This window comes from Maylandia zebra, linkage group LG20 (genome assembly GCF_041146795.1).
Source record: "Maylandia zebra isolate NMK-2024a linkage group LG20, Mzebra_GT3a, whole genome shotgun sequence".
NCBI classification, from domain to species: domain Eukaryota; kingdom Metazoa; phylum Chordata; class Actinopteri; order Cichliformes; family Cichlidae; genus Maylandia; species Maylandia zebra.
Genome location: NC_135186.1, coordinates 35,559,365 through 35,578,249, shown reverse-complemented (window position 1 = coordinate 35,578,249; position 18,885 = coordinate 35,559,365). Strand labels below are relative to the sequence as shown.

General features: G+C 41.7%; 1 protein-coding gene across 1 annotated transcript in view; it reads right to left on the bottom strand.

Annotated features, from left to right (window-relative positions):
* itpr3 (inositol 1,4,5-trisphosphate receptor, type 3) overlaps positions 1–18,001 on the bottom strand; it is a 78,623-nt gene extending 60,622 nt beyond the window's left edge. The window contains exons 1-2 of the mRNA XM_012925316.3: positions 17,865–18,001; positions 17,445–17,784 (exon numbers count right to left, since the gene is read on the bottom strand). Of these exons, the coding sequence (XP_012780770.1) occupies positions 17,445–17,536 (92 nt within the window). The 5' untranslated portion in view covers positions 17,537–17,784; positions 17,865–18,001. The remainder of the gene's footprint in view (positions 1–17,444; positions 17,785–17,864) is intronic.
* Positions 18,002–18,885: the final 884 nt, after the last annotated feature.

The following is an 18,885-nucleotide window of genomic DNA, read 5'->3' as shown; positions in this document are numbered from 1 at the left end:
AATACATTTTATTTAAAAATAGCGCCTTTCAGAGCACCCCCAAGGACGTTGTACAACAAATAAAAAAAATAAAAATATATCCACAATAATAAGAGTAACAGATAAAAGTTAAGAGCATGCAGAGGTTTAAACATAAGCAATTTTAAACAGGTGAGTTTTGAGGGTGGACTTAAAAAGAGGGAATGAAGTAATGTTTCTGAGGTCAGGGGGTAAGATATTCCAAAGTCAAGGCAGAGCAACTAAAAGCCCCGCCCCCCACTGTAATCAGACGAGCGGAAGGAACAGAGAGAAAGAGAAGATGAAGATGTGAGGCACCGGGATGGGAAGTTCATCTGTACTAAATCAGAGAGATATGGTGGAAAGAGAGAATGAATAGCCTTAATGTATAAAGGATTATTTTAAAATGAATGAGAACTTTAACCGGGAGCCAGTGAAGCTGCTTCAGGATTGGGGAGATGTGGTGGGTAGAGGAAGTCCTAGTAATAATACGGGCAGCAGAGTTCTGGACATGTTGGAGCTTGTTAATGGATTTTTGTGTAAGGCAAAATAATAGTGAATTACAGTAATCAATTCGAGAGATAACAAGATTATGGACGAGAATGGCAGTGGCATGAGGAGTGAGGAAGAGGCGGAGGCGATTGATGTTACGGAGTTGAAAGTATGCTGCACGTGTGACATTATTGATACTGTTGAGAATGACACCCAAAGCTTTTCACAGAGGGAGAGATAGGAACAGACGAATTACTGATAGTGAGAGAAAAAATCATTAATTCTGGATAGTGATAGTTTAGTGCCAACCAGGACAAGTTCTGATTTATTGCTGTTGAGTTTAAGGAAGTTGGAGGAGAACCAGGAATTGAGTTCAGCCAAGCAGAAGAGTGGAGGAAGAGTAGAATCGGGTTTGGTAGAGAGGTAAAGCTGGGTGTCATCGGCATAGCAGTGGAACTGAATGTTATATTTACGAAAAATGTGTCCGAGCGGAAGAAGGTAAATGATGAAAAGCAGGGGCCCGAGGACAGATCCCTGGGGCACCCCAGTAGACAGAGGAGAAGGCTGAGAAGTGAAGGATTTTAATTGAATAAACTGAGTGCGGTCAGACAGGTATGATTTAGACCAGGCTAAGGGAGTATGAGAGAGGCCAATAGAAGCTAATCTGCTAAGAAGAATGGGGTGAGAGACGGTGTCAAAGGCTGCACTCAGATCAAGGAGAAAAGGATGGAGAGGAGACCAGAATCAGCTGCCATAAGAAGATCGTTTGTTATTTTTATAAGAGCAGTTTCGGTGCTATGCAGAGGACGGAAACCAGACTGGAACTGTTCGTAAAGGTTATTATCAGTGAGGTGTAGATGGACTTGTGAAGCAACTATTTATGTAGCAACGATATATATTTCATCTTTGTTTTCTTATTTAGGAGTGTTCGGCGCCTTCCTTTAGTTAACCGCTGTGACACACTCACTGGTCTGTGCAGGCACATTAAGAGGTGTTATTATACCAGTTTTCACCAGCTGATCTGAGTGAAAGCGAGGACACGGCACACACAGTGGCTAACATCTTGTGATTAACTTATGCCAAGTTAGCTAGTTCTCCTTTTGAACCCAAGCATTAGCATAATTTACTAAATAAACTTCATGTTCAAATGTTTTCTGGGGTGAAAGGAGCCGTTTTCCCATATAATGCAACACAGTCTATGGACTACGTCTGCAACCATAAAAGCTACTGGTGGCCATTAAAGATAAAGGATGTTTAAGGCACTTTTTAAACACTATGATTAGTAGCATTGTGATAGTGGAAGAACTAAAAGAAAATTAGTCCCAGTAAGGGGCTTCCACAGAGTCACAGCCATGATTAGATTACAGGTTCCTAAGGAAGTAAGTCCACAAACCCACAAAGAAAAAGTGGATCAGTTGGTCCTCAAAATGGACCAAGAGGTTTCCTCACTGAGAGACAAAAAAGAACTAGATGACTAAAGAAAGAATACAAGATGAAATACTTGGATAGGCTAAGACATGCAGAACAGAAAGAGAAGTGGGGTGGGGGGTGGGTATTTAAGCCTTGGGAGTTGTAGCTATGGAGCTGGAAACTTGCAGTGAATGGAGTTCACCCTATCCATTAAAAGGCAGCACTGATTTCTTCAGAGACATGCTCCACCCTCTGGTTTGCATCTTTGTGGTGAGGGATTCAAATTGCAACAAGATAATGAGCATAAACGCACCACAATGTTAACATGCGAAGACCAAAGTGCAGGGCAACAATGTCAGCGCGTGCTGCCCATTAGTCTAGCGACATTTAACACTGTGTCTGTGTGTATTTGCTGCCAAAACAGGCCTGACTTATCGAGGCATCAACTCCACTAGATCCCTAAGGTGTGCTGTGTTACCTGTCACCAACATGTTAGCAACAGATCCTTTGAATCCTGTAAGTTGGGAGGTGGGGCATCCATGGACTGGACTTGTTTGTCCAGCGCATTCCACAGACGCTTATTTGGACTGAAATCTGTAGAATATGGAGGACAAGTCAACACCTGAAATGCAGATTTTTCTTCCTCAAAGCATTCTGGAACCATGTTTGTTTTGTTGCAGTACGCATTGTCCCACTGAAAAACGCCACACCCACCAGGGAAGGCAAAAGGATGTGCGTGGTCTACAATACATTGGTAGAAGCTGTGTGTCAAAGTGACATCCACATGAATGGCAGGACCCAAAGTTTCCCAGCACCCAACACGTGGTAATGCACACACTTGACCATCCACGTGATGAAAAATAAAACATGATTCATCAGACCAGGCCACTTTCTTCCACTGGGCGATCAGGGCGATCGTGGCTCAAAGAGTTGGCAGTTCGTCTTGTAACCGGAAGGTTGCCGGTTCGAGCCCCGGCTCCGACAGTCTCGGTTGTTGTGTCCTTGGGCAAGACACTTCACCTGTCGCCTACTGGTGTTGGCCAGAGGGTGCGATATGGCAGCCTCGCTTCTGTCAGTCTGCCCCAGGGCAGCTGTGGCTACAACTGTAGCTGCCTCCACCAGTGAGTGAGAGTGAATGAACAGTGGAATTGTAAAGGGCTTTGGGTGCCTTGAAAAGTGAGTGAATCGGTTTGGCTGAGATTAAAGTTACAGTTTTTACACAGCTGAATAAATGTTAAAAGTGTGAGATGCGCGAGAATTTACTCCGGTGTGCTGTTATATTTTAGATAGCAAGGAGCAGACGGCTGAGTTTATTAAACTCCACTGAAACAATCTGCAAACTTCATTAAAATTTAATAAACTATCATCTTGTCTTTAGTTAGCACGTACCTTAAACACTTAAAGCTGTAAGCTAATGATAGTTATATAAGAGCAGATGCTGCTGGTGCAATAAGCTGTACGCTGTACGTCCAATGGATGCATGATCTGATTAGTCGACTAATCGCAAAAATAATCGGTGACTAGTCGACTATCAAAATAATCGTTTGTGGCAGCCCTAGTCAGCACGGGCACCCTGACTGGTCTGTAGCTATACAGCCCCCTGCACAACAGAGTGTGCTGCACTGTGTATTCAGACACCGTTCTATCAGAACCAACATTAACTTCTTGAGTATTTGAGCTACTATAGGCCCACACGGGCCTGTCTTTGCTCCCCATGTGCATCAGTGAGCCTTGGTCATCCGTGACCGTGTCACTGATTCAACACTATTTCTTCCCACTGCAGACTGGGAACACCCCACAAGGGCTGCAGGTGTGTAGCTGCTCTGACCCAGTTACAAAATATTGACTTACTCCCTAATATATCTCCACCGTTAAGTTTTATAATACATGAAATTACTTTGACTCATTTACTCTGGCAGTGAATTTCAGTAAGAGCAGTACTCACAACCAAATCCAAGATGGATGTCATGGTGTCGTGACATCCATCTTGCATACGTACCAAAACAAAAAACCCTCTGCAACATATTTCAACCTTCCTTGAAGTTTCAGCAGATTACAAAACCTCACTAAGTAAGGTGATGGAGCTCTAACTTTCCATAACCAAATACAGCTTCATCCGTTGGGTCTGCCTTCTCTGTTTTTGGTGATTTTTGTGTTAAATATGACTATTTAAGGATCTGCCGCTGACAGCTGACTATGCAGAGCATGACTCTGCGTGTGCTCATTAGAGTAAATCCCTGTTATTATTGCTGCTTAGGAAACACCAGGAGACAGACGTACAAAGACCTCTGGCAGTCTGACACACACACATGCACATGCAAATACACACTTGTATTTCCAAAACTTCATTTCAGCTTATAAAATATAATTATCTTCACCTTCAATTATAAATTCTTAACAATGAAATCTTTGAATTTACTTTATGAAAATTGCTTCATTTAATCTGTGTAAACAGATTTATGTGACTACAAAACACACACACAGACACACACACACATTCATGCACTGAGGCTGCGCACAGCGGGATTACTTTTGCACTTTAACTACTTTCAGCAGGATACCAGTGTGTCACACATCCTATTGTAGGGGCTTGACTCCTTTGTGGAGATTAAAAGCAATTCCCGTTAATGTAATCATTCCATTTAAGAATGAATACCTGGTTTAAGGTTCATTTTAAGTTAAGTCTCCAGGAAATGTCCCCTGCAGTGATGGAAACATGTCTACACGTGTAACACACTGACTCACTGATTCTCCATCTGCTTGTCTTTGATCTGAAGGAAAATCTTGAAAAGGTGATCTCACCTTTATCATGACTGTATAAAATGACACACTCATCATTGTTGTGCATTATTATACTGAGTGTATAAAAGAAGCTTGTTTTGAAGCTCTCTCATAGCGACCATCATTATCTGAATAATATTTTGCATTGTGGTGCAAACTAAACCACAACCTGTAGACAAATCAGGTGTCCGCAAAATGGCTGTGAAAAGCTCCAACGTCCACGTATTTGTGGCTCATCAGTCACAAAGCTGCTTTTATAAGCTCACTTCAAACAAACAATCAAACTGAGGAAGGATGGATGGTGTGCAGAGGCTACTGTCATGTTCGTTCATTCATTTGTTTACTCGGCTGAATGCCAGTGGGTAGGTACACAAATCAGGTTTAGTTCACTCTAGCAAAAGTTTATTCACCCTTACCTGACAAAGCCAGAGGTGAAGCAGAAAGAAACAAAAACTTTTCTTAGTTTTTCTTAGTAAATTCGGTTTTCCTGCTTCTGTCTTTCCTTCCTCTGTTTTATCATTGTCCTCTTCCTTTGCATTTTGCATTTTTCCTTCCTTTCCTTTGTCTTTTCTTTCCACCTCTCTTTCTGCTGGCATTTTCCAATCCTCTCTTCTTGTCTTTCTTTAAAAAAAACTGTCCCTAGTTTTGAAAAAGTCCTCCCTTGCCTCCCTTTTTGTTTTCTTTTCTCCCTTTTTTCCTTCTGCCGCATCTACTTGCTGTGATTTCCAGACATCCTCTTTATGTTTCTTTCTACTCTTGAGGTGGGATTTTCTTCCCCCCCAGTGATACCAGCGTAGCTACAAAAACAGCCAATCAGTCCCTTTGTCTTTTTTTTTTTGCCCGCCTGTCCTGTTTGGTTGTTTTGTCATCATAATTGTTGTCTAAAGGCCGAGAAAGATGCCCAGCGGATGTACTTTACCAAGTGCACCATCCCGGCCTTGCCTTACTGGTCCATTTGATTGACCTTTGTTTTTATTGTTTATTTTATTTTATTTTCAGTTGTTACATACGGGACAGACATGACTGGGGGAAGGGAAATGGTGAAAAAGAGGGAGGGAAAGAAAAGCAGCAGGGAAGAGGAACGGTGAGTCCCTTTGTCTGCCTGTCAGGTGTGTGCATGTCTTTCAGGACGTTTGTGCTCTTGATTGCTCCATTCACACAAACTCAGGTGTGTTGACTTAGCCACTGAAATGCTCTGCACCCCTACAAGTGACCACATTTTAAGAAACAACGATTTCAGGACTGACATACAAAGGCCTTCACACAGTCTATCTAAATAAATCCAATCCCTGAACCTCCAATTTCGTTAGCTTGCTGCTATTAAGAGATTCACTTTTAATTTGCTTACAGTGTAAATAGGATAAAATGGGTATAAATTGTATATAATGATGGTAGAAAGTCAGAAATCTGCAGGTGCGCCCAACAGCAGTAGATCAGAGATGTTGATTAATGAAGTGCATTGATCTGAAACTGAAATAAGAGCTATTTATTTAAAGGAGCAGCAGTCTAAGCGGAGAGGCCTAGACCCCATCTCGCAAGAGCCATGAGGCCTTTTCCCAGTTGGATATGTCTGAAACACCTCATCTAGAGGGCACCCAGCACACATCCTGGTGCTTGAACCACCACAACTGCATCTCTATTCTGAGCTCTTATTAATGACCAAGGCCCTCTGCCAATCTAATGCTGAGTACTGCATTTCTCCTGTTTGTGTCAATCTTATTTCATCAGTCACACTCACAGCCATAGGTCAGAGTAGGAACAGAAATTGGGGGCTTTATTTTCAAGCTCAGCTCTTTTTTTTAACCAAAATAAAAGAAAAAAACAGCATCCATATGCCTGTTTTCACCAGCCCATATGTCAAACTCCATCAAAATATGAAACATGAAAAAAAAACAAAAAAACAAAGAAAACAAAGAAAACAAAGACTCCACGAAAACTATTCACTGACCTAAATACAGCTCACTATCATAATACTTCATAAAACTGAATTCATTTCAGGCTTCCTTCCATCCCAGAGATTTCCCCTTGACTGGCTTTGGAACACCAGCACAACTGGAGGCAGCGGCCGGATGGAGCTCTGGGTGGTTCTGCTTTGACTGCACCCAGTCAGGCGTGGAGATGGTTTGATTGATAGAGAAAAGTCCTTTTTAACTTTGCTTCTTTGACATGGAGAAAATTTTAATTGCAGTAGTTTTAACAGTATTTATGCCAAGGCAATAGTTGTTTTTTGTTTCGTTTTTCTGTCCCTCCTTCTTCTGCTGCAGGAGGAGAGACATTTAAATATGGATCCAGGTGTTTGAATAAACACAGATGTTTTCCATGTTTCCCTCCCAGAAAACAGCAAATGAACTGGCAGGCCACAGATTTCAAAGATGCTGAGTGACAACTCAAATCTCCTTGGAGACCAGATCCTTTTCCAAAGTGACTTTAGTAAACTCAGCTGCAGACAGAAGAGTAAAGTGCAGCAAGTGAACACAAAACACAGTAATTGTCAGGGTTCATGGGTCACTGACCCATGGTTTTCAATTTGTTTATGTGAACTGTTTATTTTCCATATGTTCACATTTCCACCAAGGCGTTCCCAAGCCAGTCGAGAGATATAATCACTCTGGCCCGGGACCTCTTCTCAATGGGACATGCTCAGAACACCTCATCCAGGAGGCGCCCAGGAGGCATCCTTGTCAAATGCCCGAAACAGCTCAACTGGCTCCTTTCAATGCGGAGGAGCAGCGGCTCTACTCTGGCAACCAGGAGGTGAAACTGCTGAGTAGTCCAAAGTGCTGAATCTCAAGTGGCATCATTTGTGGTGTCATTAGCACCCTGAAAGTCACCTAGCCATCATGGGACTTATTAGAGCAATATAACAGTCAACATGTGGATGAATGCTAAGTGGTCTATGGCAGCCTTTCTCAAAGTGTGGTAGGCGTACCACTAGTGATACTTGGGCTCTCTCTGGTGGTACGCGGGAAATCTCCAATTTTTTTTTTTTTTAAGATTAAATAATATACCATTGTGGAGGTATGCAAAGACGACGCAAGAGTTCCCGAGGCTCTTCTGGGAGCCAAACAGAAAAGTCTCCCCAAGCGTGAATCCTCTATGAAGAGCAGCCTTTCCTTATCGCCAGTGGTCGTGGCAGCGGGGAGTTGGTGAGGCCAGCTCGCACCGGCAACTGTCGAAGGAAGACGTGAGTGAAGAGGAATCCGCCGTTATCCGTTCCTAGCAAGGTCAGCGTGCACTCTGTGAGCTCGAGAGCGGCACCATCAGCCAGCCCCTAGAGAGACGAGTTTCTTGGGCCGCTCTGCATCGGAAAGGTAGCAGGGCCGCAGTAGCAGCGCCTTGAGAGCAGCGTATTTCCTATCACTTACCACATAAATGAAGACCGGAAACTAAACAGCAGAGGCGTTTGTAGGGTTACTGAAGTTGGGCTAGCTGGTATATAATGATGTGCTGCTTGGTGGCTAGCTACACAGCTATGGTTAGGATAATATAAACACAGTGAAGCTGGAGGATGAACGCTAACTTTTTTCCACTTGATGAGGGTTCCCGATGGTTAGGAACAAATGTAACTGCATGGCAGGATGCTGTTAACAGACCAAACTTCAGTGAGAAGAACAACTGCAATACGAGGTTAGTCATTAATATACTGCTGCATGGGCTGGGCTGTAGTTACATTGTAAGGTTTTAAAAACTAAGATTTAAAATGAATAATGATGATAAAAATCGAGAGAGGCCGACAGCGATCACTGACTTTTTAGGGGCTTGTTCAGATTAAATAGAACAGAATACAAAGCATTAAAACACGTTAAAAACATAACAGCCTTAATAAATTCAGAGTAGTTTGGACCCGGAAGCAGGTTTCATCAGGTCATCACTTAAAGATTGGAAATCCCACCTGTTGTGAATGTTTTAATGCAGTACAGTTGTTATTAGTATCACTTCTCACACCCTGTTTATGACAGTTAAAATACAAAACATTCATATATAAATAAAATTGTCTCTTGTAAACTGTATGTGGTGTTAAATAGGCCTTGATCCATTCTCCTTCCAGGATTTTGATGATTTGTCCTCATGATTATTTTTCTTATATTGAGAAGATGATTGTTATTCTCTCACTGATAAATTCAAAAACAGTGGTGAAAAAGTCAATGGAAGTTCACAGGAGGACTAAATGGTACTGAACAGGACGGTCACAACAGTTGCAGGCTGCGTCATGCTGAAAGTTTTTCCTTCCCACTGTCCGCACATGCTTGCTCAAAAGAGGCTGTCTGATTGTTGGGTTTTCTCTCTATTTTCGAAGGGTCTTTAACTTCCAATATAAAGGGCCTTAAGGTGACTGTTACTGTGATTTGGCGATATGTAAATAAAATGGGATTCAATTCAAAATCATCTTTTATTCCATTTTTTTATTTTTGCTGGAACCCATAACTGAAATTAAAATGTAACTACGATGAAACTGCAGTTTTTGCTTCTGTAAAAGGTAAGAACGGGTATTTTACCAAAAAATGGTCTAAAACACTCAAAAACAGCCTGAAGCATCTCTGCATATGTCCTTCAACTATTCTTGTAGTAGGGAGTGTCCCTGTAATTTCCATTGTTGTTTTGCATACCAGAAAAATTCTAGTTTTTTCATGATGTTTCAGCTCATTGTTCTCATTACTCACCACCTGCTTTGAATTAGTGTGCAGGGAGGAGAGCCGGAGATGTTTCAACATTTACGTAGCGTTCCCCTGTGACCATCACATGATCGCAGGCTGACACGTTGCTCTCACAATGTTTATTTAGTAGATCTTTTTTCTGGGAAGGAGACAACTAACTAATCTCTCTGAGAAAGCGAAGATGGCATGTGTCTGCAGTGTGTTGTTAGTAGTTGTACTTTACTACCTCAGCAGCTCAGTGCTTCTGTTTGAATCCTGTTTGTGTTGATCCAGCTGAATTTGACTGTAGGGAAACCAGTAGGTTCATCCACTCATACTTCACTCACTGTCTCACCTGGCAGGAACTCCCTATTCAAATGTCTCAAAGTAAAGAGTGAACAGAAGCCACACACATGCCAAAACATCAAAATGTGGCCCTTAAGGTATATAAAACAAAGAAATCAACAACTGTGCCACATTTGGCTTATGAGTGGCATGAAAGGAGATTAGATTAGGCCTTTGTGCTCTTCAAGAGTGTGTTGTCATTTTCATGCAAATACTTGCAGAAAACAAAACAGCACCATCCCCATCTCAGTTCATGGGGAAAATAATCCTGCTTTTGATTGATTCCCTTAGTATATGTATATGACAACAGCTTCATAATGGGACCTCAGTAATGAATGGTTGGCACCATGGTGACTACATTCACCTTAGTGGATGGGAACCAGGTGGCCCTTTATTTTATCATAAAGATGGGTATAAAGTTGGTGCTCACTGAAGCCCACTCAAGTTGTTCCACACACTGGAACAAAACAGATTGGTGACATAAAGTTGATATCAGAAATACAGAAACAAATGGAGTGTAGAGAAAAAACTGCTGCCACAAATTGCTCAGAAACTGGTTCTGTAAAGTGCAACTGTTATTGTAATAAGGGATTTTGTATTACATGCTCATATTTCTCTATTTGGTTATTTTTTGTATTTTTTGTATTTTTTGTTTTGTTTTATTGTCCCATGTCTGGTTTTGTTCTGGTCAATTTCTATCATTTTCCTTCTGTGCTTTCCAGGCCACGTCTCCCCGGAGAGAGATTTTAATCTTAAAGGAGTTCTTGTTTAAGTGATAGTTCAATAAAATGTGAAAACAACTGTGTGTTAAACCCTCCATCAAACGGATAAATGTTCAACTCTGACCGTGTTTTTGTTCTCTTTCACTGCAAGACTTTGAGGTAGGTCAGGTTCCTTTTGTTTGATTAAAGGGTGGAGGAAGTGCAGATGCTAGCATGGGCAAACTACTGAGCAGTTAGCATGTCGACATTAGTGTGTAATGCTTATCCAAACCACAGACGTTTGGGGACTTGACATCATTGATACTGTTTTGATATGAAGGTTACATAGAATGAAAATATGGATAATTGTTGTGGTTACATTTTTACAGATGTATATTTTATAGTGTGGGACTATACTAAAAATGTTTTATTTGGGCCCAGGAGATTTCTTTGTTACAGTACTATAAGTGGACACTAGGATAAGGGGCAATAAAGGGAATTTCACATTATTGTGGAAAATTAGAGTGTCAGTAAAATTCAAACTTTTTGAATTTATACTAGAGTCACCTTCATTGGTGATAAAATAAAGTCCCAACACTCTCATCTTCCACCTGCACAAATCTGAACATTTGTTGACTTTGGTTGTTTTATAATGCAATAAACTAAATATGTTGGGGGTCTTGAATACAGATAGTTGAAGGCATTTTTTCATAAATGTTTTCCATTGTGTATAAGTCTGAATATGGTGACTTGCATGAAATGTCTGGAATTCCTGATGTGGACATTTTAAAATCCGAGTTAATGAAGCCTTCTGGTAAATGGACTGATTCTTATATAGCGCCTTTCTACTCTCCCGAAGTACGCAAAGCACTCTACACAACATGCCACATTCACCCAGTCACACCAACACTTCCCTCTAAGCTTTTAGCTTCCTAGCTAACATTCATACTGGATGAATCGGAGAGCAACTTAGGGTTTGCATCTTGTCCAAGGATACTTGGCATGCAGACTGGAGGAGCCAGGGATCAAACCACTAACCTTTTGATCAGTAGATGACCTCCTCTTCTAGGGGTGCAACAATACATGTATCAGTATTGAACCGTTCGATACAGTGCTTTTGGTTCGGTACGCATATGTATCGAACAATACAACATTTTCAATTTATTTTATCAACTTTTCTTCTGACGATGCTGTCTGTGTTGAGCGCTCAGTGGATCTGCGCTCGACTACTCCGCATTTGCCGCGTTATGGCATTAGAGTCATTTTAACGAGATTAACGCTGACAGCACTAGTGGGAACACAATGAATATGACTGCACATTTACTCCGACAGCATCCTAGTGCAAAGACAAGTGGAAGCAGACAAAAACAACAAGCACGCATGCTACAAACTTTAACCGAGTCATTTAGACAGCCGTTAGCACAGGATTCTCCTTATGGGGACCTGATATGTTTAATATGCTGCTGAGAATATAGCCCAGAAGAAGCGTATAGTAGAGCTTTTATTTTAGAAAGAGACATTTCTCTGTAATAAACTCTCTTTTCCAAACATGAGTGATTTCTCGATCAGATAGATTTGTTTATTTTTATTATATTGTTGTTTCAGCAACATTAAATTTATAAACTGTACTTTTGAGTTATAATATATATTTATAATTTTAATAAATGACAAATTAAAAAGGCATGAACGTTTTTTTTGTATCGAAAAAATATCGAACTGTGACACCAAAGTATCGAACCGAACCGTGAATGTTGTGTATCGTTGCACCCCTATACTCTACCCCCCTGAGCTACAGCCACCCCCTGCTAGCTATTAAATGATAGAATGTGAATTTGGACCTGTATGAAAGGAAAGGTGCAGAGTTTACTAGAGTCCCCGGGTTCATGCTTAGACTATATGGACCATATGTGTTGGTTGGTGAAGTCCCATTCTGAAGTCTCAGTGTTGACTGCTGTTGTGTTGACTATTTCAAGCCAGAAATGACCATATTTGAATGAGAGAATAGACTGCTGCCAGCCCATAATGTTAACACTGAAACTGTAGAGTACTAATAAAATTTAAGAATTTTGCTCACCTAAACTGAATTTGTAGACAAACTGTACTTCACAGCAGGCCATGTTTATTTCCAGAGAACTTTACCTGAATGCTTCAAATGCTTCAAAAGGCACCAGCAACACAAATATGTTATCTGACTCTCTCCTGGAAAGGTAAAGCCATCAGATAATAAGCAGTTACAACTGCCTGTGCTGAAAAACCTGTCAGTTAAAAAAAATCCTGTACAGTTGAGGGATATAGATACAGATAACACCAAAACAGTATGTTGTACCAGGTTATAAACGTTCTTTTTAACACTGTAAAGCTGGACGTTTTCATCTGGGACTATATGGGGATTTTCTTTTTTACACCCTGCCTCAACTACCATTGAAGAAAGTGAAGTTTTTTCTGTTGCACTTCCTACTTGGCTTCCTTTCAGCCCTGAAGATTAGAGGTAGACCCCTTACAATGTTCAAACTACCTGCCTAATTTTGTCTAGCTCCCCTTGCGAATCGGTGGGCAAAACATGACTCTTGCCTGTGACGTCACCATAATTATTAAAGGTTGACCTATAGTTTTTATTGTATTTGTTCAGATCAGTGTGGCAGTCAATGAATAAAGCTGTAAAGGTCAAGACTGAGTCACATTCAAAGGAGTGCGTGTAAGACCATGGTACAGGAAACACACACAAACGCTGGTACATATATCTTTGTGAGGACTCTGTGACATAACACATTCTCAAGACCATAACGCAACAGTGAAAGCCTCCCTATTGTTACTGAATACTGATTCTAATCTTAACCTGAAAAACAAATCTGAACCTAAAGAAAGTTTTGACCAGACACAAAGTCCTCATAAAGCGAACATTAACAACAGCAGGGACAAATGCACAAACTGGCAATGGAAATCTCTCTTGGACATGCCGAGTATCACTTCCTTTTCCTGCCAAGCAATCAGACAGCACTGCCGCTACCCTATGCAGCATGTTTGTGTTAAAGGTTGTGCTGGAGATAGTGAAACATCAGCAATTCCAGAAGACTCTGGACAATATTAGGAAAAAGATGATATGTTGCACTTGTTCTAGTTTCTTTACTTCAATCTTCTGTAATTTTTGAATTTTATTGAAATAACACATGTAAGAGAAAGTTAGTAAAAATCAGAAACCACTAAAACATAAAGTAATGTTTTCTCGGTTGCACTCCTCTTCTGATCTCGTCGATAACAAATGTAACATACAAGCAGAAAAGCTGGAAGGTGTGTAATGAGTGCATTAACTCTGAAGCAGCCTTCATGCACGACCATTCTCCCTGTAACTTATTAAGACTTTCGACCTACAAAGGGCTTTAGTGGACTCTAGCTGATTTCTGAAACCCTTTTGGCAAAGACAAGATGCTTGACACACTTCACAGTCAATACTCTGTGATATGCTGCAGAAACATTTTGGTTCATAACAGGAACGCACTGATTGTTGAAATCGCTTATTGAAATATATGGTTAATGTCATTTGGGGGTTTATTTGTTTTTCTGATTAATTTCACTCATTTTCAGTACGGTGAAAAAAGTTTTTGTAGATTCAAGAACTGAGAAGAACTGTTTGACAGTGATTAAAATAGTATTTTTGCACCAACGAGGAAATTCCCACAGAGCTATTAGCTGGAAAGTGGACAAGTGGAGGACCAAAGAAGTGGCAGGACTGAAGATCTATCTATAGCTGATCACACAGGAGGTGAGGGTAGGGATGTCACCGAGCCTGATACTTAGGGTAGTTCTCAACACAATAAAAACACAGTGGTGCGTGTTTGCTTCTGGCCCTAGAGTTGATCCAGTTCTACCTACTGTTTGCCGAAGCCTCTTCAAGTGGTCTCGGGCGAAGGCTGGCTGTCAGGAAGCCATTCTTAAGGAAGCAAACCAAGGCTGAGGTATGCCAGTTACTGTGACAACAACTAAACTGAACATCGGTAACAACACCTTTTAAGGACTCGTGAATCTAAATTTGAATTTTTTCAAATTGTCATCGATATGTATGGAGGACGTCAACAGGAAAGTACAACCACCATCCGCAACCATCTGTAAAACAATGTAGGCTCTGCTATGGTTTGGGGCTACGTGTCAACCAGTGGTGTTGGAGATCTTTTTCAAAACTGATGGAATTATGAACTTACTAAATAGTAGGTTGCTCAAGACTTCTGCAAAATACTATAGCTGCATCTCTTCTTCATAATAGCATGTATTTATTTATTTCAGTCTGTCCAAAAGCCTAAAACCGCCGCCCCTCAAGGGGCCTCACACCAGGACAACTAACTCTTGCAGCTGAATAATGACTTCTAGCAAATGTCTAGTCATCAACTTGCTTGCTAAAGCAACAGAAAGACAGACTTGTCAGGTCAGGCAGAGATACTGAAGGTGGTCCTGCTGGAGTGTCCCACAGGTCCAATGGTGGCTGCTGAATTTTTACGCATTTCTAGAGCATCATTAGGACTTAAATGAGCCAGCATTACTGTTGCATCAAATTTGATCAAGTATGTGAGTTAAAGTTTTAAAACAGGTTCGGCAACATCAGTAACAAATTTACTCTTGTAAGAACATTATTAACCATCTGACTTTTGAGTAGGTGGGATCTCACGGTGCCCTGGTGATAGGGATCTTAACGGGGTCTCTCATCCAGACTGTTTTGTTCATGTGTCGCCTTACAGATGTAAGGTATCACTGAGTGACCGTGGGGATTTCCTTCCCCCTGAAATAAGGTGAAAAAGGGTCCAGTTTGATACATTTAGATTCAGTGATGTGATTATGGCACTTTATAATAAAGTGTACTGTTACTGCTGTAGTGGTGATGCTAACGCTACACAAGTCCCAGAGCAGGAGGGCTGCTTTCATATTAACCTCCATCAAAGCAGACATTAAGGCCACTGATGCTGGCCATTAGAAAGTTTCTAAAAACTTCTAAACTGGCTTCACTATTCAGACCTGAAAGCAATGTCCATCCATAACATACACTCAGTGGGTGCACAATGCACCACTGTTGACCTGCACCACCTGCTTTCAGTGGGTGTCACTCATTCTCACACTGCCCAAATCAATCTAAAACCAAAAGCTTCAAAGCCTTCATTTAAAAAATATGTTCAACAAGTTCTCTCAGCACAGGACAAAGTCTGGTATGTTTTCACAAAAACACACTTTGTTTGCAGGGAAAAGCACACACACAGAAGCTTCTCCACAAAAACAAAAAATGCGCATATGTCACCTTCCTTCTTTCAAAACACTGACGAGCCTGTACACTTCTTCACCTCAGAGTCAGTCTATCGTCTCTGGAGTTCTGGATAAAGCAGTTCATTGCACGGACTATTTTTCCATCACCTGTGAAACTTTGCAAATGCAAATATTGTCTTTGCTCTTTTTTCTTTAACTGCAGGCTTTCTGCATTAAAGCAGCTGCTCCTGATGCACGTAGACCTATAATAACTCCTCTGTTTCAGGCTTTTTTAATGTCTCTTTATGGATATTATTCACAATCAGTGGTGGGCAGTATATCATATATATCAGTCATATTTTAACCATAATATGACAAATAGTTCCACTACAGCGAAGAGACAAACAAGAGGTTAAATTCATGATAGTCAGAAGCATTGATGTGGATCTGAAGAGGAAACCGGCGCTGACAGCATACTCACAGTTTAATCACACTATTTAATAATCCACAACTAATTCACTTCAACAGGGCAAATATCAAAAACACAATACTTTGTGAAACATACATGTACTAGCAATGACTGCATATTTACACAATGACATCATAGTGTTGTCTTGATACATGCTCAGTCTTCCAGGTCAGCGTTTCTATATAACAGCCCTTACTGCAAACAGTAAACTGTTATTACTATATTAGACAAGGTTGAACTACACATCCTAAAAGCCAGGTACACACAACTAAGAAACAGTGTATCAGATATCAGTCCAGTCCTCTCTTAAAAAGCTGTAATGGTTATGGTGACAAGTGGCCAACAAGTTATATTATTTAATTCCATTGAATTGTGTTGCATGGTGCTCTGTGTTTTTACATGCATCAGCAGCAGTGCACCTGTTGCTATCAGGAGAGTTAGTTTGGACTTATTTCATGTCTGGTATTGCATCCTTTTTTTTTTTAAAAACATAAGTGCCAAATTATGGTCAGGCGAGTGAGCACTGAAATGCTCCACTCACAATACAACCCTCTCTGTTTGGTTTAAAGCTTGTAAGGAGGCTACTGCTGCTGTCAGCTCCGGTTATATTATCAGACTGAACTGAGATGAGACTAGTGCACATAAATCCGCTCAAAAGAAAAGAAAAAGAAAGAAAGAATATTTCTTCATTATTTTAACAATATTCGATCGTGGCTCAAAGAGTTGGGTGTTCGTCTTGTAATCGGAAGGTTGCCGGTTCGAGCCCCGGCTCGGACAATCTCGGTCGTTGTGTCCTTGGGCAAGACACTTCACCTACTGCCCGATGGCGCGATATGGCAGCCTCGCTTCTGTCAACCTGCCCCAGGGCAGCTGTGGCTACAACTGTAGCTGCCTCCACCAGTGTGTGAATTAATAGTGGAATTGTAAAGCGCTTTAAGAGTCTCAAAAAGCGCATATAAATGCAATCCATTGTTATTTATCTTTTTCCTGTTTTGGGTTGTTGTGCCAGTAAATATAAACCCTTTAATTTTATTTTACTTCCATGTGTTTGTTTGTTATGTTTTATTTTACAAAGTTAAGAAAACAAGATTAAAGTGGAGTCTGATGTTGTTTGATGGAAGAATGCTTCCCAGTCTCTTCCTCACAGGGACGGATAGTCAACAACTAATCATTCAACACTGTGTCGACTCAGCGCTGAGCACTGACACCTGAAGCCACGTGTCGATCTACAGAACCCAGTTTAAACTCCTCATCTTCAGGTTTTAATGAAGCTGGGGGCTTCGCTCAGGCTGTTAACGGATGTGTGCACACAGAAGTACAACGGAGGTGTTCACAGTCATTTCCACAGCGCACAAGTGCACACAGAGCACATGACAGTGACGGTACACTCACCCCAGCGTGCTGATGAAGCCGTTCACCGTGCCCTCGGCATACAGGGATACAATGTCCCCGATGTGGAGGAAGCTGGATGCAGAGTCAGACATTCTGCAGCTGATTTATTTCAACAGCGAGAGGAACCCGCAGGTAGAGCCGAGAGAGAGGAACTTTCTCCCCCCTCCTGTCCTCTCCTCTCCGTGTGTGGAAGTTCAGAAGCAGCGAAGAAAGTCAAAGTTTCCTCCTCGCATGCAGCGGCTGGAGTCCTGAGAGTTCAGGAGAACCTCTTTACATTCACCCCGCTTCAGTCCTGCCGCCTTCAAGGACTCACCGGCGGCTGCTGCTGCATGACAGCGAACTGTGGAAGAAAAACACTCTGAAGGAGCTCGCAAACTTTTTACAACAGGAGCGCAACGGGGGCCCACCGCTGATCCGTACCTGAGTCTGCTGAGAGGCCGTGCGGAGCACCGGAGGAAACATCTGTGTGGAGATCTTGCCGCAGGTTAAAGTGTTCACACAGAGGCGCAGACACGCAACGCGACCTGCTCCGTCCCTCCCTCTCAGTGTGTGTGTGTGGTGGTGGGGGTGTGCACGCTCGCGCGCTCACGCCGAAGACTCGGGTACTAAAAACCAGGAAGTGAGTTAAGGCGTTGATAAGACTGACAGACGGCTTCAAGAAATAAAAAATGCACGCACACACACACACACACACACACACACACACACACACACACACACACACACACACACACACACACACACGGGTGTAGTGAACGCAACGCGAGCTCGGAGGCCGGTGTGACGCGTGCACTGGCAGCCTGCAGGACGTGTCCGTGCGCTCCCGAGTTTAGTGACATGTAGCCAGAAACGGTTCAAATCAAAAATCGGTCAGAATATTTGATCATAAATACAGCGAGGAAAAAAGACACAGATAAACTGGACCTCTTGTGTAACTCGGTGCAGCCGCTGCATGTAAAAAGGCTGCACAGAGTTCAGATGTTAATTTTTTATTTAAACTGTAAATGCAAGTAAAATTCAGAATCTTATCTAACATATCTAGTATAGTACAGGCTCACATTTGAACAAATAAGTAAAGCTTTATAATACATTTAGAATTCACCCGCCACTTCATTAGGTACACCAGTTCAGCCTTTTATGAACACAAAATTTGCAGAAGAGCACAGTGCATTAGATCTCCACGCAGATGGGCTACAACAGAAGACCACAGCATCTGCCACTCCTGTCAGCTAAGAACAGGAAACTGAGGCTACACTTCACAGGGGCCTGAACTGACAAAAGGCCTACACTTTTAGTCTCTTAGCAACAAATGAGCCTCATTTAAATAGCACAGCCTATGACCATTGTTGACGACTAGGTTGGTCTTGATGGCTGCTTCCAGCAGGATAAAGCACCGTGTCACGAAGCTCAGATCATCTCAAACTGGAGACAGACACTATCT